This window comes from Panthera uncia, chromosome C2 (assembly GCF_023721935.1).
Source record: "Panthera uncia isolate 11264 chromosome C2, Puncia_PCG_1.0, whole genome shotgun sequence".
Taxonomy (NCBI): Eukaryota; Metazoa; Chordata; class Mammalia; order Carnivora; family Felidae; genus Panthera; species Panthera uncia.
In genome coordinates this window covers 133,912,317-133,925,069 of record NC_064810.1, presented here as the reverse complement: position 1 = coordinate 133,925,069, position 12,753 = coordinate 133,912,317, and the positions used below count along the sequence as shown (strand labels likewise).

The following is a 12,753-nucleotide window of genomic DNA, read 5'->3' as shown; positions in this document are numbered from 1 at the left end:
GTCCTCTAAGAAGTAATGACAGGGATATGGTCCATTCATTTTTGCATGCCTAATAAGAATGGCATGTGTGTGCAATTTACTGGTAGTTCAAATAACTCTCTCAGATTTTTGACACCATTATGATGCTTTGCAACCACCTTGCTTTCTTCAAAATGTGAACAGAACTATGGAACTTGAACACAGAAGACCACGCCGCCCTACTTACTGGCGTGAAAATCCTAAGGTTTGTAGGAATCCTGTGATCTCTCCTAGTGCACCTGAACTAAAGGCTAGGGTCTCCTCTCACCTCATCCACTTTCTCTCCATGCCTCCTGATACTGTCCTAGATGTACATGCCTGATGATGAACGTTCAGTAACACACAACAATGGTTACGTAAAAAAATCAACTTGGTTATATCAAACTTGCTCTGTATTCCTACAAAACATCTCCCCATATGTGAAATTTGAGAAACACAACAAATGAACATAAGGGAAGGGAAGGAAAAATAAGATAAAAACTGAGAGGGAGGCAAACCATAAGAGACTCTAAATGATAGAGAACAAACGGGAGGGAGGTGGGTGGGAAGGATGGGCTAAATGAGTGATGGGCATTAAGGACAGCACTTGTTGGGGTGAGCACTGGGTGTTATATGTAAGTGTTGAACCACTGGGGTCTATTCCTGAAGGCAAGACTACACTATATGTTAACTAACTTAAATTTAAATTAAAAAAAAAAAAAAAATCTCCCCAATATGGGATGACCGTTATCAACTTTCAGACAGTCTGCACAACTTAGCATCTAAGACTAAATATTTGCCACTTCCAACAGCAGATTCTATTTGTCAGATGTATTTTAAGAAGTCACATTTCTCTGACACTTTATTTTCAGGTTATTTCTTCATGAAACCATATTAGTGCACCATCATGAAATTCAGGGGACTTCAAAATACTTGTTCAGAGTTTTGTTTTGTTTTTTTTCCCTAAAACCACAGTGATTTCTGGGGGATATATATTGCTATTATTAAGTATATGTTAATATTACTGTGTCATATTTTCAATATATAAAAGTTTTCTTTCAGGAAGTTTCCTTTCATTTTCTTTCATTTTCAGGATCCAGTCTCTTCCACAGAGAATCCTGTATCACCCCACCTCCGTGCTGACGTACAAGCTCCAAGAAGTGTTCAACCGCTTTGCTCTGATTGCTACAAATGCTGTAAATTATATGTGGAACCAGCATGACAGGTCCTGAGGCTCACTTACACATCAAGATAAAGCCTGGTGGTACCTGCAGCCTGTAATATTACCCATTTTCGAGAAGATTATATATCAAGGAGACACCATGCTGTAGTGGCGTGTGGTTTATTAAAATCCTAAGTGGTCATGACAGTGAGGTTTTACTCTGAAACAATTACTGACTCTCATAATTTTCACAGGTTGTTTCTCTCTACTTCCCTTTCTTCATCAACATGGCGTGACAGTGGGCAAGCGGGGGAGGTGAGTGTTGTCTACCTTCGTTTCCTTATTTATTATTAACAGAGGCTCTTGGTCTACATTCCACCTAGAAATCAGCAGGTTTCAGAACTCATCAGGGTGTATTCATTCCAGACTCTCAGCAGGTTTCTTTTCACCATTGTCAGACTCCACTCTTCTGCCTTCAGCCCTTGGCTCAGGATACTGGGCTGGAAAGGAATCTGCGGCTATCTTTCTATTCCCTATGATGCTGGCTTCTTAAGTCGTATTCAAATAACTATCCTTCTATTCCCTATGATGTTGGCTTCTTAAGTCGTATTCAAATAACGACACTCTCATTAAGTTGTACGTGCTCTAGCTTGAGTCCCACGCTGGCAGTGGCTGAGTTTTAGAAAATAACGTGTGTGGGAGGAAAATGATGACTAGGCATCTCCCCAGTGCCTGTTCTGTGTGCCAGACGCTACACACAACACTCAGTACTCATGAGGCTCGGACAGAGGAAGAAACTGAAGGTCAAGGAGGTGAAGTGACTGGTTTAAAGCACACAGAATTAGCGAGAAATGGAGCTAGGATTCATACCCACTGTTCATTTCAAAGCTCCATCTCTAACTTTACTACTCCTTAAGTATTTGTAAGTGCCACCCATTTCAGGGTAATTTCCAAGTGCTATATAGTATCTTTACAGTTTTCTAAAATACACTAATATCTCCATGCTGCTTCACATTTAATTCTTCTTGATGAAACATTTTTTCCTCTGTTAGTAGTGGTAAATACTTTCAGGGGTCTGCCTTTGGCAAATATTCAGCTTTCCAATCGTTGACAGGCAGGTTTAAGACAAAGATAGATAAGATAGGTGATAGACAGACAGATAAATAGATAGATAGATTTTTTAAAGTAATCTTTATACCCAACATGGGACTCAAACTCATAAACCCAAGATCAACAGTCACATGCTCTACTGACTGAGCCAGTCAGGTGTCCCTATATTTTTGATAGATGTGTTTTCTCAACTCTTATTATAAATGACAGTTAAGACACTATAGGACCTATTGTTCATGCAAAATTCTGAAATGAAGGTATAGAAATAAAGACATAATTTTAAAAAAATTGATGCTAGGCACCTAGGTGGCTCAGTTGGTTAGGCATCTGACTTTGGCTCAGGTCATGATCTCATGGTTCATGAGCTCGGACCCCGTGTTGGGTGAGCTTGAGACCCACTTCAGGTGAACCCCGCTTCTCTCTCTCTGACCCTCATGGGATTCTCTCTCTCTCCTTCTCTCTCTGCCCCTCCTCGCTCACTTGTGCCCTCTCTCAAAAAAAAAAAAAAAAAAAAAAAAAAATTGGTGTTGAAGATATCTGTAATTCTCATAAAAGTCAATTAGTAAGAGGAAATACTTTATAACTCAAATTATATCTATTTTAAAAGAAGGGAGGACAGAGAAAAGGGGATATTACTCATGAATATCAGGTCAATGATCTGAGAGGAAAGCTTATCTCATTCCTACATGTCATCTGCTATTATAGAAAATAATCTAGGTAGAAGTGCTCTTTGCACTATCAAAAAACATTGCCTACTCTAAGTCAGGAATACCTCTTGAACCAGGCTTGATATGTCTATAAAATATAAGAGGGAGTCAGGAGCCTCAGTAGGTAGAGCATACGACTCACCATCTCTAGGTCATGAGTTCGAGTCCCATGTTGGGTACAGAGATTACTTAAATAAATAAATAAACTATAAAAGGGGGAAAGTACAAAAAGGTAAATAAAATGGATAATTCAAGTCACTCTCTTACTTAAATGAAAATAAATGTAGTCATCCTGCTTTGTGTGGCCCATGTTTAAGATTTTTTTAAAGTTAATTCTATTATTCTGCAATTCATAAACAATAAAAACAAATTCCCACATTAAGGAGAAAATGTGCAATCCAGGAACATTTGCACAGTCTGATGTCAACCAACAGGGAAACAGATGGGTTAATTATAGTACATCAACCCAACAGACTATAGTGTAACCAGTAAAATATTTGATATGATGTTAAGTAGGGAGACATAAAGGATGCAAATTCTATATATTTTTTCATTCTAACTAATATAAAATATTATTTAAAGCGCAAAGACTAGAAGACAACTTGTATAATGATATTACTTCCATCATGGTTCTGGGACTAGGGTGATCATTCCTTCTTTATAAAAATTCTTTACCACTATTATACTCACGGTCATTGTTCTTTTGTTTTGTTTTTTTAAATGATTGAGGTTTCTATATAATAATTACAGAGTCACAGTATGGTTATCTAGATCACTGATGTTCAATAGAAATATAATGCAAGCCACATAACTGATTTAAAATTTTCCAGCAATCTGATTGAAAAGGTAAAAATAAACAGATGAAATTAACTTTAAAATATCTTCTTTAATCGAATATATCCAAAATATTATCATTTCAACATGTAATCAGTACTCATGAGGGGCGCTTGGGTGGCTCAGTCAGTTAAGCTTCGGACTCCTGATGTCAGCGCAGGTCGTGAGCTCACGGTTTGTGGATTAGAGCCCCACACTGGGCTCTGCACTGTGGGCACAAGTCTGTTTGGAATTCTCTCTCTCCCTCTCTGCCCCTCCCCCGTGCACTCTCTCCTTCTGTCTCTCTCTCTCAAAATAAATGTAGTTTAAAAAAAAGTTCTCATGAAATAGTTTACATTTTTTTTAATTTCCTATTTTTTGTTTGTATAATCTTAGAAATCTCAATGCTAGCCATATTTCAAGTGCTCAGTAGCTCCATGTAGCCATCAACTATCATACTGGATAGTATAGGACTAGGTGGTTTGGATCTCTCACCCCCCAAAATATCGTGATATTAATAAAAAGCTACATTCTAGAAACATTCTCTGGTAATTGACAGATTACCACAATAACTGGGCAACCCTCGGCTCACAGACACAGGCAGCAATTATACGTCTGCAACAGGCTCTACAAGGGCCAAGGGAAAGGAACTGATCGTCTGATTACCTTGTGTAGTTCTCTTTGTATCCAGAAATATCATCATTGGGAGATCTCAGTCTTCGTTGAGACGGTGCCTCCAGATGCCAATAGTTGATGCGGTTTAGGAACATTTTTGCCAACTCAACTATCGTTTGCCTTTCTTTGGCTGGCAGGTGACTAAACTTGTACTGCACAAAGTTATTCACACCCTTAAAAGGAGGGAAGGCCATTTATTCATACAGTTATGCGAGCATACTAATTCTGAACACCCACACAGCACCATTGACGGTTATTAGCAAGAGAACAGACACTTCTCTACTCACAAAGCCTCTTCCTTTTGCCTATTAGAAAACAGGAATGCCCAGAGGGAACTGCACCACAGATCACAGTGGATGAAAAGCGACAAGACAGGGAAGCTGTGAGTTGCTATTCTGTGCCTGCTGCAATCCTCAAGCGTCACAGAAAATCAAGCTCACAGACTGAAAAGGTCAAAACCTTTCAAACGATAAAATAGGACTATTTTGTAAATTAACTCTTCCTGCACTATCCACATAGATTATATACGATGAGGTTCTTGGATAAACATTATGTTTTTGCATTACCAAAATTTGAATCCAAAGGCCACCAGCACGTCTTCCATTGAACTAAACCAACAGAATTTAAACTCTTCACTATCACTTTTTTTTGGCAAGCTTACCAAGGGAAAAAAAATTCTTATTCAGAATTATGAGCTTTTAAAAGAATCTGTGGATTCATTTAATCTTTCTGCAGAACACTCCCATCTAATCTAATTTCAAATAAAAGAACAATGAATTCTTGTTTAACAGAGTTTGGAGACAAAATAAAATTTCTTCTACTGAAAACTGACTGATAAAATACATTTATTTGTACTAGGGACTCTGATGTCCTATCTTCTGTAATCATTCTCATTAAGAAATTCAGTCAAGAGAATCTAAGATTTATTTAGCCAAACAATGATAGGCTAAAAAGTGACTCTGACGAGGAGTAGAACACCTCACAGAGAAAGTCTATCCATGTCAACAGATTCCCCAAGTAAACCAGTTTCTTTCCAGGAATCATAATGTAACAGAAAGTCAATTTCTGGATGCAAAATCTCATTTCCTATTTGTGCTTTTTGCTTGACTTACAATGTTTTTGACAATGCTCCTGAATTCCCTCACCTCAACAGGCTTTTTCAGATAGTGACAAATAAGAGGACAAAGACTTAATTTTAAAACATCAACACCAAAACAGAGCACATTCCGTGTGTTCTTGTGAACTACATGTTCTTAATTTTTTTCTTCCCCAAACACACAGTGAATTCTGAGTATACAGCAACCGTAAAAGACAAAAGCTAGATCATTTATTAAAATAAATATTCACTTGTGATGCAAAGGGTCCAAAACAATTTCTCCATACTCATCTCTAAGCATCTCTAAGCTGGGTATAGAGGATGGAAGGAAGACACATGTAAAAATGCAAAGAAGATTAGATTTGTTCAGCCTTAGAGCAATAAAAAAGGGCTTCTCTCTCTTTTTTCTTTTTACCTGTTCAATACTAGGTTTTTCAAATGGGGGTTTCTTCTCCAAAGAGCCTTCAACCACAGGTTTTCCTCTTTGTAAAATAGACTTTCTCAAGAGCTGCAAAAAAAAGAAATCATTAAGAAAAAGAAAATCAGTGTCTCTCTCTCTCTCTCTCTCTCTCTCTCTCTCTCACACACACACACACACACACACACACACACACACAGACACATACATAGCCTCTGAAGGGAAGTAACCATATTCTAATTATCTTAACTACATGTAAATAAATCCTTAAATCAGTAAAAATGGGTGACTACCAGGTAACCCAAATTTGCCTTCACACCCATGACCAGAGCTATGAGAAACTAAGACCCCTTTCATGTTCTGTGCAGACTAGCACAGCAGCAGTAGCCACCGGGACTCTCTCTCCGACTCATTTCCCTTCTCCCCACTATTTCCAGATTCCACTGACCCAGAGGCCTGGCGTGCAACACGCACATTTTGCACATGCCCACCTAGGCCAATGCAGGTGCGCTCAAGAGGGTTTTATTTAAACCGCCGAAAGGCAGAGATCCATTCTGCACAAGTATGGCCAGGGGAGAGGGATGTCTGTAGCTCCCATATGTCGTATGCATCATCTAGAGCCCAGGCCCTTCGGGAAGGAATTCTCTAAGGCTCTCAATTGGCAACTTTCACTGCTGCGGTCTTTTCTCATTTCCTTTCCATCCACAGAACGCAGGCCAAGTGTTCTGGCATCTCAATGCCCACAAAACAAAACACTGCTCTTAATCCTTGCCACTGGAATTTAAAGCCCTCAAAGAGCAAATATCAGAGAGAAAAGGGAACACAGAGTCACTAATCAAGACCTAATTTGAAAATAAATTTGGTATTGAAATCCTTTACTTTCAACCTTTGCTTGAATCTTTCATAACATTTACATGGGGGCCAGTCATCACATGACCACACATTTAAGTTAAATCTTTCCCTCCTTTCTCCACTTACTGCCTCTTCAGTGGAAACAAAACACAGCAACCATTCTCCCAGGAGTTAATGGAAACGGACAAATGGCCAAGGTTGAGGATCACCATGTGTTCCCCCTGGGCCATGTTTTGCAAGGGCCTCAATTCCTTCTAGGGGTGCCAATACATTATTAGCATGGGACATTCATTGATCTTTTCAAGGGATTACGCCCATTTTTACAAAAATAAGTATGCAAAAATAAGTCACTATATCTGTTTCTAAGGACACGGAAAGCTTGATCATAAAATCTAAATACAAGTAAATTCCCACTGCCTACTTTTTTTACCCAGTTAAAATAAGACCTCTTGGGAACGTGGTCCACTAGGGGTTTCAAAACGGAGATAAACTAACAGGTTGGGGAGTTGCTGAATCTCAGTTTCTTCATCTACAAAAGGACAGAGCTGGGATAAGTGGGCACATGAAAGACATTTAATGCTAGCATCAAGCATTTGCATCCTTACTTTTGCCAGGCACTCTTCACAGTTCTTTTTTTTTTTTTTTTTAATGTTTATTTTTGAGACAGAGAGAGACAGAGCATGAATAGGGGAGGGTCAGAGAGAGAGGGAGACACAGAATCTGAAGCAGGCTCCAGGCTCTGAGCTGTCAGCACAGAGCCCCACTCGAGGCTCTAACTCACGGACCGTGAGATCATGACCTGAGCCGAAGTCAGACGCTCAACCGACTGAGCCACCCAGGCGCCCCTACACAGTTCTTTATAGGTCTTATCTCCTGGAATGCGCATAACAACCTTTTGAGGCAGGTGCTGTTACGGTCTGTACTTTACAGATAAGGACACAGGGAGAAAGACCCGCCCAATGTCACATTTCCAATGTGACGGACCCAGGGTTCAAACCCAGACAGTGGACTTCCAGAGCCACATTAACAGGGTCGAGATACACCCAGGTTTATGAGGCAGCTTTTCACTGGGTTTATCTTCAACATCTAAGCCTGAGGTTTTTAAGATGTTACTCAAATGTGTAATACATTTCATTTTAATTGAATTATTGAGACATAAGACACAGGAACTGCCTTTCAAAAGCTAAGGGATGGATGATTTATTACTTATTTGCCCAAAAAAGGACTCTGGGGGAAGTGGGGGAGAATGCTGAATAGTTGAGGTTTCGTTCCCATGGGCCAACATATTTGCACTGTTGAAGACGAGGGAGGTGAGAGAGAGAAAACGTACTTCAAAGCAGAGCAATGCTTTCTGGCCTATTTGGTTAGTTATAAAGGGAATCGAGAGGAGGCTGGCAGGATGGAAACCTTGACACCACCTTCACTTCCAGCCGGCGGTGGGGGCTGCCAGGGCACTTCGTTCCAAGACAAATAATAGCAGCAGTCATGCAGACGTTGTTTTTCTTCGATGAAGATCTTTTTCCAAAGAAGCTCTAAACAGCATGACCCTGCCAGGCTTCAATCTGGATGACTCAGGCTTCATAGCCATGTCAACAAGTTGTCACCTGGAGTAGCCTAGTGCCTGCTAATGGTAGTGGGGGATTCAGCTGTTTGTCCTCTTTCTGCCCACCCCGCTCCTCTCTCTCTCTCTCTCTCTCTCTCTGTCTCTCTCTCTCTCTCTCTGTCTCTCTGTCTCTCTCTGTCTCCTCTCCCTCACCTCCCATTAACCTTTTTAGAAGTAATATCCCCTAGGGGTGCCTGGGTGGCTCAGTTGGTTGAGTGTCCAACTTTGGCTCAGGTCATGATCTCATGGTCCGTGAGTTAGAGCCTCGCGTGGGGCTCTGTGCTGACAGCTCAGAGCCTGGAGCCTGCTTCAGATTCTGTGTCTCCCTCTCTCTCTGCCCCTCCCCCACTTGTGCTCGGTCTCTCTCTCTCTATCAAAAATAAATAAATATTTTTAAAAATTAAAAAAAAAAAAAGGATATCCCCAAAACCTAAGAATACAATTCTCCTATCTACCTATCTGTCTCCTATCTACCCCAAACCCCCATTAGTACTCCCCCCCAAAAAAGACAAAAATAAATAAATGAGAAGGGAAAATTATGTATCAAGTAAATTCACATTAAAAAAGGGAGTGTGGTGCCTGGGTGCCTCAGTTGGTTGGACATCCAACTTCAGCTCAGGTCACGATCTCGAGGTCAGTGGGTTCAGGCCCCACGTCGGGCTCTATGCTGACGGCTCGGAGCCGGGAGCCTGCTTCTGATTCTGTGTCTCCTTCTCTCTCTGCTCCTCCCCTGCTCCTGCTCTGCCTCTCTGTCTCTCAAAAATAAATAAACATTAAAAAAAAAATTTTTTTTTAAAGCTATGGGAATTGGGCACAAAATTTGCAATGAGATTCCTAGCAGCCAAAGCAAAAGAGGGAAGTCAGTGGAAATTTTTCCTATCCTTATCATATGAAATGAAGCACGGTGCTCATTAAAAGAGGCAAAACTTGGGGCGCCTGAGGGGCTCAGTCGGTTAAGTGTCTGACTCTTGATTTCGGCTTAGGTTGTGATCTCACAGTTCATGAGATAGAATCCCACATCTGGCTCCATGCAGAATGCAAAGCCTGCCTGGGATCCTCTCTGATCTCTCTCTCTCTGCCTCTCTCTCTCTCTCAAAATAAACAAACATTAAAAAAAGGGGGCAGGGGGCAAACCTTTCCTGGCTACAAGCTCTGAGTATACTGTTTTGTTTGCGGTCTTTGTTTTTAAAAGAATCTTGTAAGTATTAAATAATACGACATAATCAACACTGCCTCAATAATAAGGTGTTTTTGTTTTTAATTATTTCCTGTCAGCCCCCTTTAAAAAATGTCATTTTTGGCAACCTGAACTTTTTCTGTCTGTTCCCACCACTAGTTCCTCTCCCACACGGTCCATCCTGACGGCAATCAGAAACTGGGGAGACAACGGTCTGCAGAGAGGGGACGGATGTGACCCAAATGCAGCTGAGGCAGAGCCACGAGGAAGCAGCTACAGGGAGTGGCAGCAGGAATCAGTGACTGGGGTCAAGGAGACACAGAGGACAGTGGTGAGGTGCCCAAATCTGGAAATTCTTGATTCCTCCCCTTGAAGTGCGAGAGTCAAGGCCCTGGTGCCACCCTCCAACCAGATCTCCTCCCACCTTCCCCTGGCTCACTGGGCTCCACCACACCGGCCTCCTTACTGTTCCCACATCACATCAGACTCACTCAGTGCACGGCCTAGACGGCGGTCCTTCTGCTGCCTGGAAAGCTCTTGCCCCCAGCCCTTTTCGGCAATGGCTCCTGTCCCCCAATTCAGGTTCCTGCTCAACTGTGGTCTCCTCAGAAATGCTTTCTTAACTACCCTTCCTCATTATCATGTCCCCCCACCCACCACCCCTGCCATTCTGATTCCACTTACCCTACTTTGTTTCTCTTCACAGCACTTATCACCACCTGCAAATATATTATTTACTGGTTGATTGTCTGCCTCTTCTACTGAAATGTCAACTCCATGAGGGCAAGGACTTTGTTTTGCCCACTGACCTATCCCTCATGCCTACATGAGTGCCATGCACAGACCAGGTGTGCAATACAATATCTGGATGGATGAATGGATGGGTGGATGGAAAGAAATCCATAAGCATAAGCAAATAAAGATATTCAAATCTGCATACAAATATGAAGGCTCTCAAGGAGAGTGATGTGTTCAGCACATGGCGGGTCACTTTAGAGACTCCCTCAGGAAGAAATGCGTGCTTCCACAGACTCTGCGGGCGAAACATACCATGAGCTGAGAACCTTCCCACCCCCGAGCTGGGATACAGAAAAGGAGCACATCTGAACAATGAGAGAGAGAGAGAAGAGAAGCCTTCTTAAAAGGGTGAAACCTCACCTTAAATAGATAGAAATAAACTTGTTTGGTGTCTGCATCTTCTTCCCTGTGGACGCAGGTAAAGAGATATTCCACATCCAACACTATTCCCAGGAGTCTGTTCATCTCTTCCTCTGACACGTTTTCCAGGTGGGAAACGTGGGCAGCTGAAGACAAAAATCGAGGGAACATATGTGACACGGGAGCTGGAGACAGCAAACGTTGTTGACTTTAAAACAGAAGGGTCTCTCTCTAAATCTGCGGGGACACCAATGCGTTAGGTTGCACTGTAAACAGAGGAATTTCTGAACTCCTGAAAGACCTCGGTCTTCTCTCAAAGTCAACTTAAAACTAAAAGACTGTCAACTTGCTGAGCCCTGGCCTCCCCCTCCAAGACCCAAAGTGGGCCAGCAGCTAATGTGTTCTAAGAAACGTATACTCTAAGATCCAGAACTTGTCGGCACCAAAGTCCGGTCCTCATAGTGTTGAATTCTTTTTTTTTTTTTAATTGAATTAGAGCTGATGTGCAACGTTACATTAATTTCAGGCGTCCAACGTGGCGATTCGACGAGTCTCTATGTTACAGTATGCTCACCAGCCGTGTAGCTACCACAAAACCACCGGCTATATTCCCTATGGTATACCTTTCGTTCCCATGACATGTTCATTCCATAACTAGAAGCCTGAGCTTCCCCCTCCCCACTTCACCCAATCTGCCCATCCACCCAACCCCTGTCCTTTGGCAACCACCGGTTTGTTCTCTGTATTTATGGGTTTGTTTCTGCTTTTTGACCGTGTTAAATTCCTATGTTTCCACATAAGAATTCCTATGTTTCCCCATGCCTGTGAATAGTTCAGTGAGCCAAGAATATCATATTAGTGTAAAAACTGAATAACGGCCCTTTCCCTTAGCCTTTCTAAGCAATGCAATGAAATCTCACTATCGTTGCAGCCAAGTCCCAAGACCTATTTGAGCTTCAGATTCAATGCCTTCCACGGCCAGGCCCCCAAACGCATTTTTCCCACCTTTGTTCTGTAAGATCTCTAGTTAGTGACCTACCACTGACCTTCTCTCCCATGCCCCTGTCCTCTCTTCTACCCAAATCCAGTCCATCTATCAAGGTTATTGCATTTAATCCTCAAACCATCCCATGAATAGGTATTAGTCATCCTATCTGACAACTGGAGAAACTGAGGCTCAGAGAGAATGGATGCTGTTTCATCCAATGTCACTTAGCCAACAAGGCAGAGCCAGGGTCTAAAAGTGAAAAATGCTTGACCCAAATTCCAAATTCCCAAAAAGCACACTTTTTGTTGATTAGCTGATTCACTTCAAGTCCTTCCTCACTTGCAAAGGGTCCTCTAGGTAAACCACTCAACCCCTATCCCAGGAGCTCTCCTGGGTCAGGATCCCCTCTCTCATCTCTGCATCCCCAGCATTTATCACTATGCTTGCCACAGAATAGGCAATGGCACTTTGAGGGAAACCTCTTGGGTACAGCTCTTGGCATGCTGGCTTAAAAATGAAGTGTTTGAGATCATTTTTAAAGAGAGACTAAACCACGTATAAGATTTCCCTTGCCTTCTTAAAAGGAGATGGAACTGGGGCGTCTGGGTGGCTCAGTCGGTTGTGCATCCGACATTGGCTCAGGTCATGATCTCACAGCTCGTGAGTTGGAGCCCCGCGTAGGCTCTGTGCTGACAGCTCAGAGTCTGGAGCCTGCTTCAGATTGTGTCTCCCTCTCTCTCTGCCCCTAACCTACTCGCATTCTGTCTCTGTCTCTCTCAAAAATAAATAAACATTGGGAAAAAAAAAAAAAAAAGAGATGGACCTAAAGATTATTGAGGAATACTTGTCAGGTGTCAGGCATGGGTCAGTCTACCCCAGAGACCATGGTGCTCTTGTCATTAATCCACGAAACTCAATCATCAGACTGGGACAGAGAACGCTGCTGGTACCCTCCCCTTACCACTTCAGGTATACCTTCTGGCGTCCAATTACCGGC

The 12,753-nt window shown here is 42.1% G+C and overlaps 1 protein-coding gene across 1 annotated transcript in view; it reads right to left on the bottom strand.

Moving 5' to 3' along the window:
- KAT2B (lysine acetyltransferase 2B) overlaps nucleotides 1–12,753 on the bottom strand; it is a 127,061-nt gene that overhangs the window by 48,120 nt on the left and 66,188 nt on the right. The window contains exons 6-8 of the mRNA XM_049629219.1: nucleotides 10,769–10,914; nucleotides 5,976–6,068; nucleotides 4,456–4,637 (exon numbers count right to left, since the gene is read on the bottom strand). Coding sequence (XP_049485176.1) covers nucleotides 4,456–4,637; nucleotides 5,976–6,068; nucleotides 10,769–10,914 — 421 coding nt within the window. The remainder of the gene's footprint in view (nucleotides 1–4,455; nucleotides 4,638–5,975; nucleotides 6,069–10,768; nucleotides 10,915–12,753) is intronic.